The following is a 23,081-nucleotide window of genomic DNA, read 5'->3' as shown; positions in this document are numbered from 1 at the left end:
GACTGTAATTGGGCAGTTCTTTTGGAGCTTGGGCTGGTGTATAGAAATGCTCTAGGAAGGATGCCAACCTTGGAATGTCTTATTTTCTGTGGGTCGGCTACAAGTTCTGCCCTTAGCATTTCACATTCAGGTGTAAGATCCTCTCTCTCCTCTCGAGTTTGTCTCATTGTATGAAGCTTCACTTGACGTCATAAACATCTCCCTTTCATTTCATTTCCCCCTGTGAGCAGTACACAAGATGCAATTCTTACAAACCTTACTAGACATAAGACATAGCTTGTGCAAAACCTCCTCACCTCAGCTTTTGTACTTTCTATCTTCTATTTTTCCTTTCTTTTTCATCCTCTGGGACCTTCCACTTAGCACTCTGTCACTGATGTTTGAAAGCACTGGTGTCCTTAAGAAATACTTCTGTCATTATCATTGCTGGGCAAATGCCTTAAGTGGCTAGGCTTGCTGTGTCCATTTCATATTTAGATTGTTCAAAACATAACCTGGGACTAAATTTAAAGAAATTTAATGGCAGCAGCATATAGAATGCAAAACAGGTTTTAGCTTTCATTACTGAGATTTTTTATTAGTAATTTTTTATTTGTTTGTATTATGATGTCTGGGTGACAAGGCATATTAATTCTAGCACAGCTTCATCTAATGTCTTGGAGAAAAGTCTTTTTGATAAAGCTATGCTAACTCAAGGGGGCCTTGATGGCTGTCTGTTTCCCAGAGAAATGGCCTTGCTTTCTTCTTGACTAACCTTCCTAAATTCTTTAATTAAAGGAGTGTACCACAGCAGAGTTTTAAAATAACTCATTTTAGTCAATTAGCAGGAATAAAGCTTTTCATGTGGATCATGGCTTCTGTCTTCAGAACAGAACAGGATGCACAGTTTATGTTTACACTGCAGGGTGAAGCAGGACAGGCCATAACTAGCTCACAGACTAATGTTTAAGACAGTCAGCTGCAAGGGCCAATACTATGAAGAAAGACCTGATTGAGAAAAGGTGATTGATGATGTCATTTTCCAGTATTGATTAACTTATGCATGTGAATGGAAACAGACCAGATCAGTGGTAAACATTTTCATATCTGTTAGCTGAACCATTTTTTTCTTCATGTTATTCATCCAGAATCAAGCAACAGGTAAACCCTTCTCTGCCATGGGCTCTTTTTGTGAACTATGTATGCTTTGCCAGAAAGTTTCCAGGTCCCCTTCTGAGGATCTCCAGCAGCCAGGCAGGGATATTTCAAGTGTTGGCCCTGGAATCCCCCTACATCATTCCCTGGGTGCCAACTTTTTACATCTTCTGCTCACATGGGTGCCACCTGCATGTGTTCCATAAGAAGGGTTCTCAGATGTTCAGCTTCTGTTGTTGGCCTCTCCACACCTCCAGACAGCAACAACCCAGGACTGCAGAGCTGCTGTGGCTAAATCTCCACAGTGCTGGGATGAGCGATCACACCCCTGGAGAAACTGAGAAGCTGAAGCCATGGAAAAGGCAGCAGCCCCCAAAGCATCAGTTGTAGTTGCTGCTGACAGGGAACTCACAGAGTGGGAGATTTGTTCAACTGGAGCTACTCTGTGAGCCCCAGTGCCAACTCTATTGTAGGTTTAGATTTTTCAAAACCTTCTTTATTTAGAGTTTCTAAATCCTTTTATCTTCCTTTTAATCTACCATCGAGAAGTAGGGGAGAAAGAAGGGTCATAGAAAAAAAGGGTATGAGCTAGTTTAGAAGCAGTTCTTTGCGGGAGATTCTATTCTTCCTTGGCAGGGTACCAGAACCAGTCCAATAGGAAGCACCAAACAATACCACGAATCAGTGACAACAGATGATAAATGCTTGTTCTGCTTGAGTTAAAGATAAATGTGTGTTCTGTTGGAGTTAAGCAATATTACCCTGCATTGTTTCTTTCTCAGGAGAAGAGTAGGGCACTAGAACATCCCCAGTATCTCCTACCTTATGTCCCATCGAATTAGTTTAAAATGCTTTGTCTATCCACCTAGGCACAGTGTAGCAGGAATAGAATTAATTCTTCTTGCCTGGGTAGGACAAAATATACCTGAAATAAAATTGATTCTTCCTGATTATCTTTTTGAATTACTCTGTGAATGGTCTGGGTCACAGTGTCCTTTCTCAAACCCATAGTATGTTCTTAACCAGTGAATCTTTGTTAAATGGTCAGTAAACTTTCTCTGACCTGAGTTTGCTGCCCATGTGGTCAGTGTGGGCTGTTCCTGAACCCCAAGAGGCCAGAGTGAGCAGGCTTCTAGGCTAAAGAAGCTTTCAGCTGCAGATAAGTGAATTAAAGCAGGCAAAACTGTTAATGATGCCGGGCGTGGTGGTGCATGCCTTTAATTCCAGCCCTCCGGAGGCAGAGGCAGGCGGATTGCTATGAGTTCCAGGCCAGCCTGGTCTACAAAGTGAGTCCAGGACAGGCAAGACTAACACAGAGAAACCCTGTCTCGAAACAAAACAAAACAAAATGTTAATGATGAGGCATGCCCTCATCAGAATGGCTGATTGCTATGTCTGTGAGAGATTATATTGATTGATGAGTGATGTGGGAGGCTCTTCCACTAGGGTTGCAGTATTCCCTAGCAAGTGTGCCTGGGTTGGAAAAGAGATCAGGCTGCAAATAAGAGAGTGCTCAAGTAAGCAAGCAAGCCAGGGAACAATGTTTGTCCATAGCTTTTGCTATAATTTTCTAGGTTGAATTTCTATTGTAACCTTACACAATGTTGGACTGGGATAGAATCATCTAAAAAAACAACAAGTAGGGCAGAAGAAAATGCAGTCTGTGGGTTTAGAGAAAAAACAGAACTAGGTAGTTTTAGATGGCAGTCAAATCCTGAAAGAGAAGAAGGGATTTTCAAGGAGCTTAGCACCAGTAAAAAGAAAGCCCTACTCTGCATTGGAAGCCTAAGATGGGCAACACCCATTCTTGCTACACCTTAAATGAATGGAAAGTATAGGCAAAGTGATTGCAAAGCAGGCAATTCATATAAAACCTGCTGCAACTCTGGTCCATGTCTGGCATATTTCATCTCAGTTTAGAAACCAAAGTGGCAGGATCACCCATTGTTGTAGTGTTTTGTTTTGTTTTGTTTTTTAATTATTTATTATTTATACAGTATTCTATCTGAAGGCCAGAAGAGGACACCAGATCTCATCATAGATGGTTGTGAGCCACCATGTGGTTTCTGCGAATTGAACCCAGGACCTTTGGAAGAACAACCAGTGTTCTTAACCTCTGAGCCATCTCTCCAGCCCCCACTGTACTGGTTTTTAAGACAAGAATGATGCACAATTCAAGGTCATGTATTCTGTCTCTGTGACTTCAGTTCAACATTGCTCTAGCTATTTATCTTTGAATATACAGTGCCCCAGTAAGGAAACTGTGAGATTTCATTTCACCAGGCTTTGGCTATGTAGCTCGTGTTGCATTTTGAGACCATAAGATGTTGAGACACCTAAGCTCTGAGAAATATATCATGGAGAGATGCATATACTGAGTTAAAGTAACAAAACTGAGTGATGAGTGAGAAATTGCAGTCATAGGGCCAGCTATACCCTGTGAAACTGAAGCCCCATGTATCTGAGACAGAGCTATGGCACTCAGTGTTTGAGTTGCTGGATTTTTAATTTATTTATTTATTTATTTATTTGTCTCCATCCAATCTTGCCTCACTATATGTACATTCCTCTCAATTGGAATGGGAAGGTTTATTCTGTGCCAGTGTATATTGTAAAGATATAACCTGTTTCCAGATTTTAGAAAATATAGCTATCAAAAGATTTTCTGGAGTGTCAGAAGAGTCTTTGTACTCCTGAATAGTGGATGATCTATTGCAGACCATTAGGATCATTGAAGTTGTTTAAAATGCATTTTCACTGTGGGTCAATAATGATCAATATCACAATTTAATTGGTTAAATCAGAATGATTCTAGTTAGTGTCATTTTTAAAAATACTTATCTTCTTCTTCTTTTTTTTTTTAAATTGGCTTTCTTAGGGGAGCTTTTGTAGTAGGAGTTTACCTAGATGTCTTTTTAGGGATGAGATTTGAGTGGCTGTAGACCCAAGCCATTTTATGTTTTTGTTTCTTCTGCGTTGAGTTTGAAACCGTTTGTTCAGCTTCCTTCCCATGCTATCAAGCATCCATGACTATAGACTGTACCGCTCATTAATGAACAAATTAATTAAATCACTTTATAGCCTGACCTGTCCCTCCTCTACTCCCAGTCCCACCATCATTCCCCCTTTCCCAAAGAAGCCCTCCTTTTCCTCAGTGAAGGGGAGGCCCACAAGTGCTATCAACCTCCCCTGGAATTTCAAGTTGCAGCATGACTAAGAACATCCTTTCCCACTGATGCCTAAGGAGGCAACCCAGATAGGGAAAAGGGGATCCAAAGGCAGACAGCATAGTGAAGATGGCTCCTATTCCCATAGTTAGGGAACCACATGTTCACCAAATTGCACATCTTCTATATATGTGTAGTCAGCCTATGTATGCTCTTTGATTATGGTTCAGTTTCTGTGAGTCCCCATGGACTCAAGATAGTTGACTGTAGGTTTTCTTGTGGTGTCCTCAACTACCCAGGATCCCACTATCTTTCTTCCCAACCTTCCCCCAAATTCCCTGCTCTCTGCCTGTTGTTTGACTCTGGGTCTCTGCATCTGTTTCCATCAGGTGCTGGAGGAAAACTCAGAAAACACTTATGCTAGAAACCTGTCTGCAAGCACAGCAAAGTATCATTAATAGTGTCAGGGATTGGCTCTTTCTCCTTTGAGTAGGTCTTATGTTGAGCAGCAAGTTATTTGCTTGCCATTTTTTCAATCTCTAATCCATCTTCATCCCTATACTTTTTGTAGGCAAGATAAATTTTGGGTCAAAGGCTTTAAGGGTGGTTTTGTGTCCCCCTCTCTCCGCTGGAAGTCCCACGAGGCTATAGAGGTTGGCAACTTCACCTCTTAGAACCTGATGGTACGGGTCTCAGCTAGATTCACCCCCATAGATTCCAAGGACCCTTCCTTTCCCAGGGATGACCCCTTCTGCAGAAAAGTGTTAGTTCAGAACCTGGCTGTTTTTGTAAGGGATCACATTCAAAGACTTTCTTAGGCTTATGTAACCCAGCAGGCAAGAAATCACATCCAAAGTTCTTCTATGTCTGTGTGATCCAGTGGTAATACAAAACATGCCTTTAATCCAGGAGACAGAAGCAAACAGATTTGAGTTTAAGGCCAGGCTGGTATAGAGCAAGTATCTAGTAAAAAAAAGTAGATCCATATATGGTGATATAGTCCTTTAATCCTAATTGAAGGTTAAGTTAATTTAAAGAAGGAAGCAGCACCCAGGCTTGATAGTGATATGATTGTGTGGAAGAAGAGGTGATGAATCAGAGAATATTTGATAGAATAGGATATGGCCAACTCCCACTAGAGAGAGCCCAGGGAAGCTACTTAAGAGGCATTTGCACAGAGAGAGGAAGCAGTTTTACCAGGAAGCAGACCACAAAGAAAATGAGATGTCTTTCTCTTGCCAAAAGCTCAATGATGGTTCCATTACTTGCTAAGAGCTCAAATTAAGCTCTTAGCAAATGAATATTTATAAAAGTGTAGTCTTGAAGGCAAGTAAATACTTAAATAGAAATGGATCAGGGCATAATGCTTTTACAAACAGTATTGCTGCTGGGCAGTGGTGGCATATGCCTTTAATCCCAGCACTTGGGAGGCAGAGGCAAGCAGTTTGCTGTGAGTTCGAGGCCAGTCTGGTCTACAAAGGGAGTCCAGGACAGTCAAGGATACACAGAGAGGCCCTGTGTTGAAAAACAAACAAAAAACCAAACAACAACAAAAGTACTATTGCTACCCAGCACATCTTCCACAGTGGGCAGATGAAAAGCATAGTTTTATTAGTCAAGGTTCTCAACATGAGCACATCTGGTAGAGTGAATCTCATTCTGTGTATTTTGAAAGTAAATTTTTTGAATGTCTCACAACTGTGGTCCAGCTAGTTCAACCTTGGCTATCTACCAAAGGAAACATAGAGACTCCAGAACTTGTTTGGTCCATGAGGCTGGATGTCTTATCTGGTGGTCAGTATACTCCAGAAGTCCAAGAATTAGGATGTAAAGACACTAAAGGAATGAAAATTTCCTATCCAAGACTAATGAAAACAAGCAAAGAAAGAAAGCTTCCTTCTACAATATCTTCTTTATATGTGGGTTGACACACATAGCGTGGCCCTGATTAAAGATCAATATTATCATCTCCAAAGATCCACATTAAAGAAAGATCTTTCCAGTTCGAAAGCCTTATTTCAGAAAACTCTCTCCAAAAAGAAAGCCTGGGGTACTATATCGTGAGTCTGGAAGTTCATATAGAGGTCTGCCTGTTCCTACTCATGCTCAACTAGCACATCCACGTCTAAAGTTGGTCGCAATGTAAAGACAGAGACATCTGCGGCCACTTTTGGGTAAAAATCATGCAGGAACATATATAAATTATAAAAAGAAGGACACACTTGCTTTCATAGAGGACCCGAAAGAGTTCATTTTAACTAGCCCTGTCTGCTCTGACTGAGGCCTGTGACATCACTGTAGAGAATACCATTCCTTCTTTTTTTTTTTTTAAACCTTGTTTTTATTTTATGATTAGAGGTATTTGCCTGTATATATTTGTACACAGTGCCTACAAAGGCCAAGAATCTCTCAGATGTCCTGGTGCAGAAATTACAGCAGGTTGTTAGCTACCATAGAGCTTCTGGGAAATTCATAGAGCATCTTCATTACTATCTTTGGCTCTAGTCCCAGGCATCCTGACACCAACTCCTGGCCTCCCTGGCCACCAATCGTGAATGGGGTACAAAGACATGCATTCTGAGGCCGAGCTTGGTGGCTCACGCCTTTAATTCCAGCACTTGGGAGGCAGAGGCAGGCGGATCGCTGTGAGTTCGAGGCCAACCTGGTCTACAAAGTGAGTCCAGGACTGCCAAGGCTACACAGAGAAACCCTGTCTCGAAAAACCAAAAAAAAAAAAAAAAAAAAAAAAAAGAAAAGAGACATGCATTATGCCAAAACAAGACTCTAACTAGGATTAATGGATATGGGGAGAGGTTGATGTAAGGCGTGGCCACAAAATTTATATATATTCAAGGATATGAATTGGCCTCCAAAATGCTGGGGTTACTTGCATGCTATTGAAACTTGTATAAATAAATCACCTGGTAGCCTGTGTGTCACAGCAGGGAAGCAGCATGATTGCTAGTCTGTCACCTGAACATCATGCCTGGCTCACTCCCTGTCCTTGCTGATTCCCTATCTCATCTAAGAGCCCTCTGCTCAGCAGAGACCCACTGACTCTTCTCTCCTTGCTGGAGAAGACACCCTCATCCCCCATGCCCCTCCCTTCCCACCTCCACTCCACTCTCTACCTGCCACGCCCACCCGCAGCCCTAGGAAAACTGTGGGTTTTTGTTTTCTTTTTAATCACCTTTCCACTGAGCATGATGTGTTGATTAACTACAGTGCTCTAAAATGATTATCATCTCTTTCCTGCTTTCCTCCCAGGTTTGTTTCATATCTATCAGGTGAAAGGTAGCTGAACATAGCATGAAGACAGAGAACCAAAGTGTTGTTTCCTAAACTCTCTTTAATTTGGAATCTTTTGTGTACCCTTTGACTTGTGGGACAGACTGATAACTCCACTTCAAAATGAGTAATGGCTTTGCAAGCTGTGCATCCTGATTCCAGGAAGAAGGGAAGTGTCTGAGGGTTTTGCTGGTGCCTCAGGCAAGCTCAGAAGTTGAGACCTGGTGAGCTCAGGGGCAAAGGGGGAGGGGCAGGCATCTGAGCTCAGGAGGCCTGAGAGGCTGGTTCTCCCCTGGGGTGAGTGCAAAGGTGGAAATGCAGGGTCTTGGAGAACAGGTAGGAGTGCTACTGAAATGCAAATCTCTCCACATGAAAAAAAAAAAAAAAAAAAAAGACTGTTCCTGCAATGGAAGCCTGTTCCAGGAACTACTGTGCTTTGTCCCTTCAGCACACTCTAGCCATAGGGAAGTGCTCCTGTCACTCAAGACTCAATGGCCAACCTGGGACTCCAGGAAAGAGAGAAAGAGTGTTCTTCCGGGTGCCATGCTGTAAGTTCCTCTCTGTACTGGAGCGGACTTGAGTGGCCATGTGCGATATGCTCCGAATGTTTTTGTTGGGTGCTGTGAGGAGAGCTCAGGCAAGGTCAGAAGACACAATATGGTAAGTGCAGAGTCACTGCTCACAGTAGGAGGAACAGACAGCTGGGCAGAGGAAACTGGGAATGTATTTGCTGTGTAATCCCTCATCAGCTCCCTGGGGCTGTGGGATAAGCAGCAGCAGATGTGGCCATCTGTGAGGTCCTTTTCGGTCTTAGTAATTTTCTGGACTTGGTGATGGTCTCTGACTAACTGCACTGTGTGGATTACATCTACACAAAGCATTGGGAGCAGGGGCTTGTGAGTAGAAACATCCTTGGCCGGATTACAAACTCAGACCCCTAGTTTCTCTAACTTCTAAAAATCTGTTCTTAGCATGTAACATTTGGTCTAAGATATATTTGGAAGCCCGGCATTATGGCACAGGCCCCAAATCCAAGCACTCAGGAGGCAGGGGGCTCGCTGTGAGTTTAAGGCAAGCCTGGTAAGCAATGTGAGTCCCTGGCAGCCAAGGCTAAAACAGAGAAGCAATGCCTCCAAAGAAAGAAACAAACAAACAAAAAATATATATATATATATTTGTGTGTGTGTGTGTGTGTGTGTTTGTGTGTGTATGTGTGTGTATATATATATTTTGTGGAGGTTGTAAATGTCATCTCATGTGTTGGGTAACACTTCAGTATTAAGCTGTGATGTACAAGATGATAATTGATATCGTACAGGATTTACCAATGACAGCAAGTAGAATTTACCTGAGGGAGAAGAGCGTCTAAAACACCGCACAGAGAAGATAGCCTGTTAGAGATTAGGATGCTAGGGCACATCTTGATTCACCAGGATTGTCAACACATTTGGCTCCAAGTCATAGCAGAGGAGACAACTTTGATTTAAACCAGCCACTTGGCCCATCTTCATCTTCAAAAGAACAGGCCTCTAATAAATTCCTCACTGGGGCATTACAGTGTCACAACGAACATTAAGGCCTGTTGTGGCATAAAGGTCCAGTTTTCTTCTTGAGAAAAGCATAGTTTTGCACAACTGTTTCGCAAACCTAAGAAAATATTTGACAGAGACAGAAACAGCCTGTGGCCTAGGCTTGTGAGCTTCCTCTAAGGCAGGGATGTACTCAGGATAAAATAGGGCTCCTTCTCCAAAGCCAGGAATATGCTTAGGAGAGCTGGCATTGATCTGGCTCCATTGTCCTTGGGGTGAGGGATCTTCAGCTCCTGAAAACCTAAGTGATTCTACTATACAGGCTTGGGTTGATTAGTCCCAAATCCACTCTGGGCTTGGTCAGTATTTGTGAAAGCCCTGTGTTCCTGATGTGCAGTTTTGTTTTATAAGACTTGTTCCGTGTTTGTGCTATGGTATGATAAATTTCTGATGACTTCATAGAAGCCTCACATATGGTCCATTTCCTCCATGGATGTAGTACACAAGATGCTATTCTTGAGAAGCTTCCTTGGCGTAAGTCATAGCTTGTGCAAGTCCTCCCCACCTCAGCTCTTCTAGTTTCTACCTTCCTCTTCTTTTATATTCTCATCTAGTGGGACCTCCAACTCTGGACCCTGTCACTGAAGAATAAGCTGCTTTTTCAGGGCACTAGTGTATTTCAGAAAGGATTCTGGGAATGTATTTGCTGTGTAAATCCCTCATCAGTCTAAGTGGCCAGACTTGCAGTCTCAGACCATATTGAAATTGTTCCAAACATAACCTGGGGCCTGAACTGAAAAGACATGAGAGCTTATGTGGAATGCCAAATCTGTTGGCAGCAGTAGCCAGAACTGGATTCATGCTGTCATTAACAGATTTTTAAAAGTAATCTTTCAATTGTGTGTAGAGTGATTTCTTCCCGAAAAGGCACGTTAATTCTAGGACAGCTGTATTTTTATTCTTTTGGAAAATGTTTCTGAGACCAACTATGTTGTCTCAGGTTGCTTGGATACCAACCTGTTGCTCCCCAGGGCAGTGACCTTGTTTTCCTCTTGATGAAAAATTCTAAGTTCCCTAGATAAAAGACTATACCACAACAGTGTTTTAAAATTACTCATTTGAAGTTGAGCTTGGTGGCCACACCTTTAATCCCAGCACTTAAGAGGCAGAAGCAGGTGGATCCCTGTGAGTTCAAGGCCAGCCTGGTCTACAAAGTGAGTCTAGGACAGTCTCGAACACAAAGACAAATATAATTACTCTTTTGGCAATGTAATGAACTGGCTATCTTAGAAACATGTGCAGCATGGCTTCTCCTGTCATACTGGAAGAGAAGGTCTGCAGAAAGTGCCCAGTGAAACTGGGTAGACAATGGCTAGATCACAGATTAATGATTGAGACATTCAGCTCCAGGGGTCCCCGTTGTGAGGAAAGACCTGATTCTAGCAGGGTGTCAGAATTTATAATTTCCCATCATGTATTAATTCATGCATGTGAATAAAAGCAGATCAGATGTTTGGTTACCTTTTACTTAGGATAGCTTGAGTCAGTAAATATTACAATTTAGTTTAAGGAGCCATTGTTTGTAGCTGTGTGTGTCAGAATACAGATCCCAGCAGCTAACATTGCACATAGGGGCAAGGTCAATCACTGTCTTATTAATGCCATTCCCTCTACCTGAGAAGTTTCTGCTCTTTTTAAAAATCAGTCTGCGTATGTGTTTTTCAAATTATATTTATCTTTCTAAAAAGGTAATGGATGGTATTTTTAAAATTCACTTTTTTATGCATCACTGCTTTAATCTTTTATTTGTTTCTGCTCGAGCTAATGTTTCCCAGTAATCAAAATATTCATTCTTTTTCTCAAAGGCTTTCATATTCTTTTCTGTTAGAGTAACATCTCCTGTAGCTCACCCTTTCTTCATGCTGTGTAGTTAAGACTTTATTGAGCACCTAACCCTCTCATTCCCACTGTCAGGAAGACAGTCCTTCAATTCCTTACAGGCAAGGCTCTAACTAGTAACTCACAAGAAAGAGACACCAGTGAATGATTGTCCTTGAACTTCCTTGGATTTGGGGGGGAGTTACAAATAAAAGGGACCTGTGTAAGAATTGTTTTCCCTGACCAACTTTGAAGTGATGTAGTCATAGCACAGAAATGGATGGGGAGTCCCACAAAGGGTGGCCCTCAGAGAAGCTGAAGACCAGAAGAGGGGTGTCCTGGGGAAAATTATAGAGTGGGGCAAAGGGGCAGAATTTAAAGCAGCAGGGTTTGGCTGCTAGAACTTCTCAGGCAGGGTCCTGGACAGTTCCTGCCAAGTCTACAAAGCTTACAAAGTTTACAAAGGGCGCTCATGGCAAGGAAAGTTTTCTCTGCTATTTGAGTTGGCAAGAAGAACCAGCACAGGGGGAGTGCTGGACAGAGACTTCTTTGATTTTGAGTTGACAGTAATCCTGTAGTTCTTGTTTAAAGGACGTTGTTATATTTCAACATCGTCCTTTGTGCCTGCTTTAATCAGTGGTGCCATCTCTGTTGTATGATTTTAGTAAGTATAATCTACTTATATTGCTGTTTCTCTAGAGAATGATAGAGCTTCCCCGATTGTTGTCTTCTGAAATTTTAATATGTTATAAGTTCCTAATTTGGGGGACTTTCTGTGGAGAAACAATTTTACTTTCGTCTTCTTACTTCTAAAGACCTGCTTCTTCTCATTTCTTAGCAAATCTGCATTTCCCGGTTAGTGCAATCATCAGTGTTTGGTGTCTTGCTACTTAAATGAGTGATGTGGCTAACAAGTTTATTTGAGTGTTTAAAGCCTTCTCATGTTTTATTGTGTCTGTGTTCAAATGGATTTGGGTACTGGACATTTCTGAGCCTCAAGTGATGGTGTGGCCTCATCAGAATGGCTGGTTGCTATGTTTGTTAGAGATTGTGGTGATTGTTGACTGCTGTGGGATGCTTTTCCATTGAGGTTGAAAATATCCCCAAGTAGGTGTAACTTCACCGGATAAGAGATATAACTGAGCATGAGACAGTGACAAAGCAAGAGACTAAGCCAGGAAACAATGTTTATTAATTGTTTTGGCTTCATTTTCTAGCTTGAGATTCTGCCTGTAGCTCCAAAAATGATGGAGTGTGATCTGACAGGACCAAGCATGTAAACCTATTCAGACCTTAGATGCTTTTGGTTAGAGGATTTAGTCACAACAGCCAAGTAGTAAGTAGAAATTTATTTAAATGGTGCACAACAAGTTATTTTAATGCTGGATACAACCTGGAATATTCTCTTTTGGAGGAATGTGGAAAACTAAGGACATGAATAACAAAAGGCATAGAGAGCTGAACAAAAAGAGATTACCCAGCTGCTTTTGTAGGTCCTGGAAGAGAGTAATGCAGCGAGTGTTGAGAGTATTACAGGCAGAGGCTGTTGAGGTCATAGGATTTCACTGTAAAATGTACTCCATGAAAAAATTAATCTAGATCTCATTTGTGTGATATTTTGGCCCAGAACCTTTTATTCTGCCCATGCCTAGAGGAATTGAATAGGGCAGAATTTATGAATAAAGGCCAGATTTCCTAGATGGAATATTGAATCACCTGGGTGGTTATTGCTAGTGACTTATTCAGGACTACAGTGAAAAAAATCAACAGGAGGGGTAAAAATAAATGCAAAGTCTGTGTGTAGAGGAAAAAGAGCACTAGGTAGTTTCAGATGGCAGCCACCTGATGGAACAGATGTAGGGATTTTAAGGATATTATCATCATTCAAAAAAAAAAGCCTTTGTTCTGCTTCTTAAGGCCAAGAAAGTGCCCTAAGTGTAATGCTCCTTCAGGCTAAACCTAATGGAAGCAGAAGGCAAAGTGATTTCTAGACCCAGGAAGGAACTTCGTATAAAACCTTCTACACCTGTGGCACAACTTGAAAAGGATTCAAATGAGAAGCCAAACTTGACAATATCATCTATATGTGCTGATTCCAGAAGCAAAAATTATGCAAAATTTCATGTCATGGATCCCTCCTCTGTCATTTTAGTTCAGCACTGTTGCAGCTAACTGTGTTTGGCAAAGTGAGAATACTGTGAGATTTATAGCATGAAGCTCTGAGTATGAAGCCTGAGTTGTATTTTGGTAGGACAAGATGTTCAGATACCTAAGCTATGAGAAAGCTGCCCAGGGAAGATGCACATAGGAATTGGAAGGACCTAACTGAGAAATATGTGACATCTTGCAGGGATAGGGCCATCCAAGTCCTTGGGAACCAAAGCCCTATGTCTCTGAGAAAGAGCAGCAGGAGTTGGTGTTTGCTCTTTTGGGTTTCCTGCCTTGGTCCATTCTTCTATCACTATGTACACATTCCTGTCTATTGGAATGGGAAAGAGTTTTCTGTGCCATTGTATGTTGGAAGGATATACCTTGTGTCCTGATTTTACAAAATGTGGAAGTCAATAGATTGCCTTGAGTGTCAAATGAATCTTTGGACATTTGAACAGTGTATGTGCTGTTGCAGACCATTAGGATCATTGAATTGAGGCGAAATATATTTTCTTCATGGAGTGACCAAATAAGAAAATCTCTCGGGTAGAATACTGTCTTTGAACACTTGTCTCCCATTTGTGGCATTGTTTGGGGAATATTATGGAAGCTTTTCTAAGAGGAGCCTTTCTAGACTCTTCAGTGAGGATGGGATTTGAGTGTCTGTAGACTCAACCCTTTTCCTGTTCCTTGTGTCTCCTGTGTTGTGGTTGGAACTGACCAGTCAGCTTTTTTCTTGTGCTGTCTTTCCCTCATTAGTATACACTCCATCCCTATTTCATAGAAGATGCAGTAGAAGCTATTCAATGCTAAGCTTTTTTGATAGCTTACAATTTTTATAGTTTGAATTAGTTTTTATTTTAACTGTTTTTGTTTTTCATTTTGAATTTTGACTTTGAAGAAAATGTTTTTTGTGTAGCTCTTGCTGTCTTGTAAGTAGGCAAATATACCAAGCCAACTTTTAACTTAGTGATCCATCTTACTCTTGCTAAACAGTGCTGAGATTTGATGTTGCACAAAATGCCTAGCTTGTTTTATTTTTATATTACAAGCTGATGGGCTTGGGATGTAGTATTTGCATGTATGCTTGCATGTAAATGTGCTGTTGTGCATATTTTCATCCACATCTTGAACTGTGAAGTTGGAAGAGAGTATATTCTATTCCTCAGGATGGCATGTATTCATGACATTAAACTACATGAGCTTTCTGGGTCACTGGAATGTAGTTGTCTGTAATTCTACCTACAAGTAGCATTTATCTGAGTTTTTAAATGAATATGTACATTTTGCCTTGTGCATGAATATGTACATGAAAATGTGCCTGGTCCTCATCGTGGTCAGAAAATGGACTCAGACTCAGGAATCTGAACTTGGTATAATGGGTAGTTGTGACCTTCCAGTGTGAATACTGGCAATTGACTTACATTATTGGCAAGACCAGCAATAGCTCTAGTGTACCATCTCCCCTGCCCTATGTTGCTCATTTATTATCAACATCTATATTGCTAATATTTTCATCTCTCCATTTTTAACTTCTTATACATATATTTTCTATTAGTAAGATCTTATTTATGGTACCATTTAAATTGGGGCAATTTAAGTTTCTGGAAGATGATACAGAGCTGGAGGGAATGCCTGATACTTTGTAGGAACTTCAGTAAAGACCAGATAGTTCTTTTTATCTATTTTGTTTGGTTGTGTGTTCTGCACAGGATTCAGGGTCTTAATATGTATTGGAAGCGCCCTGCTGTTTGGAGCTGCAGTCCTCCCAGTTCAGATAGCCTTTGTGAAGTCGGTGTTAGGTGCAGGCCTCCCTCTCTCCATCAGGGCCTCCAGCTCTCTCCATACTCCACCTAGAGAGTGTCTTTAGATATAGATGCGCCAATTGTATTTGATATATGGCCCCTGACAAAGCTCCCTGTTAGCTCTCCCCTCTCTGCACCTATAGGATAATTAGGCATTGTGTTCCTGTTCATATGACAGGAATGTGCTGCCACCTGTGAAATAAGCATCCTAAAAGTGCCTGCTTTCAACCAATTCTGTACACCTATCATGGAAGCTCCCCATCCGTTCTTGAAAATCTACATAGCCATTGTTCTCGCTGACTATGTTGACCTAGCTCCTAAAGTGGTTCCCAGAGTATTTAATCTCCATTGTTGTTTCAGCCTTCTGGGCCCTACCTCTTGTCTTCTGATCCTCTTGCCTTGGTGGGATGATGGCCTAACCCTACCACCCAAGGGAGAGGAGAACCACAATTTCTACCTCTTGCTGTCCTAGAATTTATTGCATAGACTTGGCTGGCAGTCAAATCATGAGCTACTCCTGCCTCAACTTCTTGACTACTGAGATTAACGGAATGAGAAAATACAGTCAGTATAAAAATCATTTTAATAATTAATACTTGTTTATACAACTTCTCTGACATGAGCCCAGTACTCCTCAACTGTTTTTCTATGTCCCCATTCCTCTATGTTGATTGGCATTTATCTTTCAAAGCTATATCCTATTCAAGGGCTGAGGAATGACACAAGTGGACCTCAGTATTCAGGATCCTTATTAAATGACTTGGTTACATTAGAACATCTGTATCAGGAAATAAGTGGAGGAAGCCCCAGAATTATGTGAATATATTGTCAATAAAGGACACAGTTACAGTGTTATCACTATTATGCTGTCTCTTGCACACCTGTATGAAATATTATAGGATGCAGTGACCTATGATGATGTGAATGTGAAATTCACTCAGGAAGAGTGGGCTTTGCTGGATCCTGCCCAGAAGAGTCTCTACAGAGAGGTGATGCTGGAGACCTACAAGAACCTCACTGACATAGGTAGGACTGTGAATTTTATGTTGCTTTCTAAATCTAGTGATAACTGTTTCTCCATTGCTGTTATTTGTTATTGACATTAGTCAACTTAAACTGAGAGTGAATGAGATGAATAAATCAGCCACATGTCTGAGGTTAACTGAAGGGTAACTTGAATTTTGCCTAATTTCCAATAATATATTATGCATTTTCTGGTACTCTATTTTAGGTTACAATTGGGAAGACCATAACATTGAAGAAAATCTTCAAAGTTCTAAAAGATCTAGAAGGTAATTTTCATTTGCAAATTGATACAAATGTGCACCTGAATTACTTTTAGTGCATCCTTTAAGTTCTAAACAGACGCAAGAGTGTAAATATGCACTGCTTGAAGTGTATTGATGACTATTAAATTCTGACAAAGACATGTACCTCAAAATCAGTTATCTGGTTTATTTTTGTAAGTCATTTCTCTAAGAAAGAAGATAAGAAAACAATGTATTAAGAGATATCACCGTATGAATCATAGTGAGCTAGCATATAGAACTGCTAATCTCTTTAGTCTCGTACTACTTAGATACTGCAGAAGATATACATATTGACCTTCTAATAAACAAATAGACCATAATAAAGGTTGTGTTCCTAATATATTTGCATTAATGTTGCTTAGTTTACTGAGAGGGGCAGTTTGTGAAAGTGAAGAAAGTTATTCTGGAGAAACTTTTATCCCCATACAATATTTCAATGGATAAAATAAAAAGTGAGACTGTGTGTGCAAGGTAAACCTTTTCATTTGTTATCTTCTTTAATGGATATATCATTTATTACAATGGATACAAGCCCTGTCGGCATAGGAACATTGAAGAAAACAATATAACCCTCTCTTACCCAGAAGAATTAGAAGATTTGTAGTAGTACCCATAACGTGTAGACTTTCTGAATGTAATAGTGTGTACAATGAATGGCTTTTCCAATTTTATTGGTAATACATCCAGAAATACATCTATGAGGACTATCAATATAGATTGCCTCTGTTTGCCTTGATTCACTTTCAATTATAATATGACTCACATGATTGGAAAAAATTTAATGCAATCAGAGTGGTAAATCTGGCTTCTCCCAGTTTTTTCCCAATATGTGATAACCCTCTTCTGTAGTAAAATGATGCTATAAATGTGGTCCATGGAATACATGGTCTTACAATCACAAGGCTCTTGAAAAATGCAAAAGAATACTTGAAGAAGGAAGGAAAAATGAAAGTCAATAAAGTGATATTACCATGAGATCTGATTACTTTTAAAATTAGACCAAATGGTAAAATTCATTCACACAGATAAATAGATTCATCAGTGTAATGAATGTGGTATAACTTTGACATGTGCCCATTATCTTTGCAGGAATCAAAGAAGATATAATGGAGGAAAACTCCGTCTCTTTACTCAATGTGGTAAATCTTTCTTATGTCAAAGTCATCCTCAAAGGCATGAAATAATTCGTACTGAAACGAAACCATATGAAAATATTCAGTATGGTGAAGCCTTTTTAAATCACAGTAGTCTTCAAATTCATAAAAGAACAGAAACTAGAGAGAAACCTTATGAATGTGAAAAATGTTTTATGGTCTTTGACCATCAACGTTATCTTCAAATTCCTGAGAAAATTCATACTGGAGAGAAACCTTATGAATGTAATCAGTGTGGTAAAGCCTTTACACGGAAAAGTTCTCTTCAACGGCATGAAAGAATTCATAAAGAAGAGAAACCTTATGAATGTAATCAATGTGGTAAAGCCTTTGCATGGCAGAATCGTCTTCAAATGCATAAAAGAATCCATACAGAAGAGAAGCCTTATGAATGTAATCAATGTGGTAAAGCCTTTGCACTGTACAGATATCTTCAAAATCATGAAAGAATTCACAGAGGAGAGAAACCTTATAAATGTAACCAGTGTGGTAAAGCCTTTACATGGCACAACTCTCTTCAAAGGCATGAAAGAATTCATACAGGAGAGAAGCCTTATGAATGTAATCAATGTGGTAAAGCCTTTGCAGTGTACAGATATCTTCAAAGTCATGAAACAATTCACAGAGGAGAGAAACCTTATAAATGTAACCAATGTGGTAAAGCCTTTGCATGGCACACTTCTCTTCAAAGGCATGAAAAAATTCATATAGGAGAGAAACCTTATGAGTGTAATCAATGTGGTAAAGCCTTTGCGCAGCAAAGTCATCTTCAAAGTCATGAAAGATTTCATACTGGAGAGAAAACTCATGAATGTAACCAATGTGGTAAGGCCTTTGCATGTCACAGGAGTCTTCAAACGCATGAAAGAATTCACAGAGGAGAGGAACCTTATAAATGTAACCAATGTGGTAAAGCCTTTGCATGGCATAAGTCTCTTCAAAGGCATGAAAGAATTCATACAGGAGAGAAGCCTTATGAATGTAATCATGGTGGTAAAGCCTTTGCACAGCAAAGTCATCCTCAAAGTCATGAAATAATTCATACAGGAGAGAAACCTTAAGAATGTACCAAATGTGGTAAAGCCTTTACACCACACAAGAATCTTCAAATGCATAAAAGAATTCATAGAGGAGAGAAACCTTATGAATGTAATCAGTGCGGTAAAACCTTTGCATGGGACAATAGTCTTGAAATACATGAAATAATTCATACAGCAGAGAAAGGTTATGAATGTAGCCAGTGTGGTAAAGCCTTTGCATGGCACAGGTCTCTTCAAAGACATGAAAGAATTCATACAGAATAGAAGCTTCATGAATATAATTAATGTTGTAAAGCTTTTGCGTATCACAGTTTTCTTCAGAGCCATGAAAGAATTCATACAGGACATAAACGTCATGAGTATAATGACTGCGGTAAAGCCTTTGAATGTTGTGGACGTTTTCAAAGGCATGAAAGAGTTCTCGCGGGAGAGAATCTTTATTAATGTACTTCATATTTTCAAGTCTTTACATGCCTTTACATATAAAGAGAAGTTCTGTGAATGTAATTAATGTGAGATAGCCTAGCAGTCCATAGTATCTCACAGATTTGTTCTATGAAGCCGGAATTTTGAAGGACCGGCCCACCTAGTTTTTGCAGAGTGGGACATCGATTTTCCAGTGTCATGCTTGTTCAGCATTTTGATAGTCAGTGTACTCTCAGCAGTAAAGAACAGTTGTTTGATTCAGTGGCTATTTGGCCACATTTGTTTCATAGATGTCCATTAGCTTAATTGAAGTATATTGGATGTGCAGCCCGAAGCAGCTGTGTCTCTCTGTCAGGAAAGGCCTTTCTTCTTGAATGCCATATTCTGTAAATCTCTGAAGTGTTTGAAGACCATCTATGTATTTCCCATAGTGAATAACCATGCCTGTCTATCTATGTATGTATACTGAACTATCAATTTATCTCAGTTTATGTAAATAGACAAACATTGTTTGTTTTTAGCTATGCACAATCTTCTTAACCTTGGAAACATATACAAGAGACTAAATAAAGCTTCTCCTGTAATTAACTAAACTAGTATATAACAAGAAGACAAGTAAGTTTTCTAGGAGAGCAACTACTGACCTGCATCTCCAGCCATTGTGAGCAGCTTGGAAGAGTTCGCGTTCATAAGACTAGAACTACATCAAATGGGATAAAGGAGTAGGTGCACAACACATCAGCAGTAACGACATGCTGTTGATAATACTGCACCAACTGTGAAAGCCCTTTCCAAGTGTGTATAATCCTTTAAGCATTGCTATTGTCTTTTTTTGTTTTGTTTTGTTTTGTTTTTTAATGGGTTTTTCAACAGGGTTTCTCTCTGTAGCCTTGACTGTCCCGGACTCACTTTGTAGACCAGGCTGACCTTGAACTCGCAGCCATCCACCTGCCTCTGCCTCCCGAGTGCTGGGATTGAAGGTGTTCGCCACCACGCCCAGCTTTTTTAGTTTTTTTCTTTTGTTTTGTTTTTAGCATTGTTATTGTCTTAATTTACCACAATGTCCTGCTGGGGCACCTAGCTTGTCTTCAACAAATGAGCATTTAGGTTTTTTTTTCTTAAATTTAGGTCACCTTGAATATAACTGCAATGAACATGAGAATTCTAAAACCTCTAAAACTAATTTAAAGTGCATGGAAACTGTTCTCAGAAGATTGCAGGTATCCATAGCAATTCTGTCATTTTATGAGAATCTGAGAATGCTGCAAGGAGACCAGCAGAGCCAACTAGCCTAGATCCATGTGGACTTACAGAGATGGAAGCACCAACCAAAGAGCACACATGGACTGGACCTAGACCCCTGCACATATGTAACCCATAGGCAGTGTGATCATCATATGGGTCCACTAATAATTTGAGTAGGTGCTGTCTAGGACATAGACAAAGTGTTCGACACTTTCAATGTTCCCTAGCCAGACTGCCTTGCCCTACCTCAGGGGATGTGTGAGGGTTCAGTTCTAATGAGACTTGTAGTGGTGGTATGGGTGTGAGAGCGCATGTGCACGCTCACATGCGCACTAGGCCTTTTCTGAAGGGATAGAGGGAAAGGGTGGAAGAGAGGGTATGGGAGGAGAGGAGGGAGGGGGCTACAATCCCAATGTGAAGCAAATATATAAATTAAAAGAAACTTAGTAATGAATTCTGTGTACTGTGTAAGACCTGGAGGCTAGGTCCTACTTCCCAGAGCCCAGTGAGACACGAGGGTACAGTCTGAGGCAAACAGCAAGGGATGCTTTATTGATCCATCATGATGGGGTCTTCCAAGCTCTATTGATCTGGAGACCCCGAATAACCAAAGCTTGGGTCATTCATACCCTTATAGAAGCTGAATTGGCGGTTAAGCAGAGTTGATGGAGCATGATTGGTTCTTTTTTTTTTTTTTTTTTTAGATTTATGTATTATGTATGTATAGAATGTTCTGCCTACATGTACACCTGTGGGCCAGAAGAGGGCTGTCCATTCATATTACAGATGGTTGTGAGCATGTGAGTGCTGGGAATTGAAGTCAGGACCTCTGGAAGAGCAGACAGTGCTCTTAACCTCTAATCCATCTCCTCAGCCCCCTATTATTGGTTGTTAAGATTACCGTTTAAAATAATTGGTTACTAGTTATTTTATCCCTGAGGGGACAAGAGCTCAGCTTGGGACATCACGTGCTGTCAGGTGTTCAGGACAGGTATGAGGGTGTGGTTTTCTCTGAAAGTATACAACAGCCATGAAGCCATCTCAGGTAGTTTCTAGTGGCCAGGGTTGAAAAACAACTTTCTCTATCTCTTCAACTGTAAACACACAGAAACAGGGCTAGAGTGAGTGTGTGTGGAGAAGACAGTTCACTCTATTTATTGTGGTAATGGAGTTGAGTGTGTGTAGGTCATAAATCCAAAGGCATCAAAATTAATGCACTAAATATGTGCAATTTTATACCAACGACAACAATGCAATATGGTTTTACCTAATTTTTCTTCCTATCTGTGTGAAATCCAAATGCTCTGCTTTAAGAGTTCATTTTGTATGCTTCACAATCCTGTGTCACATTCAGATTTATTGTTCAGTTCTGGACCATGCTCTATTTTCACTTTTGTCTTCTCAGGCAAGTGCATTAGCTTTTATGTGGCCACATCCATGAACTGTGAGTCACTAAGGTTACACTTAAGTCCACTTTCTATGCCTTTGTGCATTATATTTCTCCAGTTCCAGATCGACAGACTTACTATAGTAGAATATCATTTATCCTTGTACACCATAGTATACAACAGCATTAAAACCATGTATTGTCAAAAAAGAAAAGAAGAGAAACGTTCATGTTGCAGCAAAAATTCAATAGAATCCAAAGAAAGCTCCTAACAATTTATTACAGGAAACTTGATTCCAAAGCTATATGGTATGAGAAAACTCATAATTTTCTATGTGGCTGTGAGGAAATAGTATAAACGTTGGGACAGTGTGACTCCTGAACTTACCACAAACATAGAACAATCAAGAATCTGTACAATGTTTGTGAAAAAAATGAGGGAATCGAGATAAAATGCCAAAACCATAAGTCTAAAATTATATTTAAGTTTCATCAAAATACCTAAGGAAACTCCACCAGGGAAAGTGTGACCTTGACCGAGTTAACTATGATGGTATGTGTAACAAACACAGACTTCACTATGAAAATCACTCAGTTACCCCTAAACTGCCTTCTAGCTACTACTAATCTCTCTTGCAGAGAGGCTCCATGCTCTAGAGCTCTCTCAAAATATGGTGATCAGAAAGGTAGTTCTGTGACCCTACAGCCCCTCATGCCCCCTTGTGGTTGCAGACAAACTCAGCCCCACTGAATCCCACAAAGAAAACTATGCTGTAGAATAATTTATGTCTGCTTTCTGTCAGATGTATTATGTCACAAGGTGTGGAAACTGCCCTGTCTATGTACCGTGCACAGCTGAGAACCCTCTGCATCTCAGAAACTCCATCTGTACCCTGAAACTGAATTTCTGTGATTCATGCCATTGTGGCTAGTGGTATTGGAAAAGTAAAAAGATTATCAAGTATTGCTGAAGCATAATCCCTATCAATTACTTTCTATCAGTTTCCACACTATTTATACAATTTGACACAAAAATTGACTATAGGATGTCAGGTTCAGTACTTCTAGAAACTAGACCTTCAGTTTTCTAGTCTGTCTTCCTACTGCACATGAAAACCAATGCCTGTATGTGTACCCTAGAGAGTGATAGTATAAGCTCCACTGCTTTCCACTGCTTGGGCTTCAAAGCCCACTCATCCAAAGGGAATCCACACTCAGGAAATTCAGAAGCCAAAGACCTCCGCCCAGATCACCACATAGACCAACACATTCACAGTGTGAACCACTCTCCATCTTAGTCCCAGCAGAACCGACTGTGACATACCAGTAGACTTTCTCCTCCTGGCCATGGGGCAGCTGCCTCCACAGTCGCCATGGTATGGCATGTGGTCCTCCTCACAGTTCCCTACAGCTGCATCAGAGAAGAATCCTAGAAAAGACATGTAACCTACCTTCCTCTCAGGCCCCTCTTTCCTAAACCTGCCCAGAGTCGCTCATTAGCTTGGAAACTCCATCTTGGCCTTTGGAAGGTAGCATCTCCTGTACTAGGGGATCAGAGGTCAAATAC

At 40.5% G+C, this 23,081-nt stretch overlaps 1 protein-coding gene across 1 annotated transcript in view; it reads left to right on the top strand.

Annotated features, from left to right (window-relative positions):
- The window catches only part of LOC311587553 (uncharacterized protein), a 125,627-nt gene extending 107,066 nt beyond the window's left edge, over positions 1-18,561 (top strand). Inside the window, exons 2-4 of the mRNA XM_084764514.1 lie at positions 15,942-15,978; positions 16,184-16,244; positions 17,352-18,561. Coding sequence (XP_084620640.1) covers positions 15,945-15,978; positions 16,184-16,244; positions 17,352-18,477 — 1,221 coding nt within the window. The 5' untranslated portion in view covers positions 15,942-15,944 and the 3' untranslated portion in view covers positions 18,478-18,561. The remainder of the gene's footprint in view (positions 1-15,941; positions 15,979-16,183; positions 16,245-17,351) is intronic.
- Positions 18,562-23,081: the final 4,520 nt, after the last annotated feature.

The sequence above is a fragment of the Acomys minous genome (assembly GCF_964271855.1).
Source record: "Acomys minous genome assembly, chromosome: 16".
NCBI classification, from domain to species: Eukaryota; Metazoa; Chordata; class Mammalia; order Rodentia; family Muridae; genus Acomys; species Acomys minous.
This window is presented reverse-complemented; position numbering and strand designations above follow the sequence as displayed.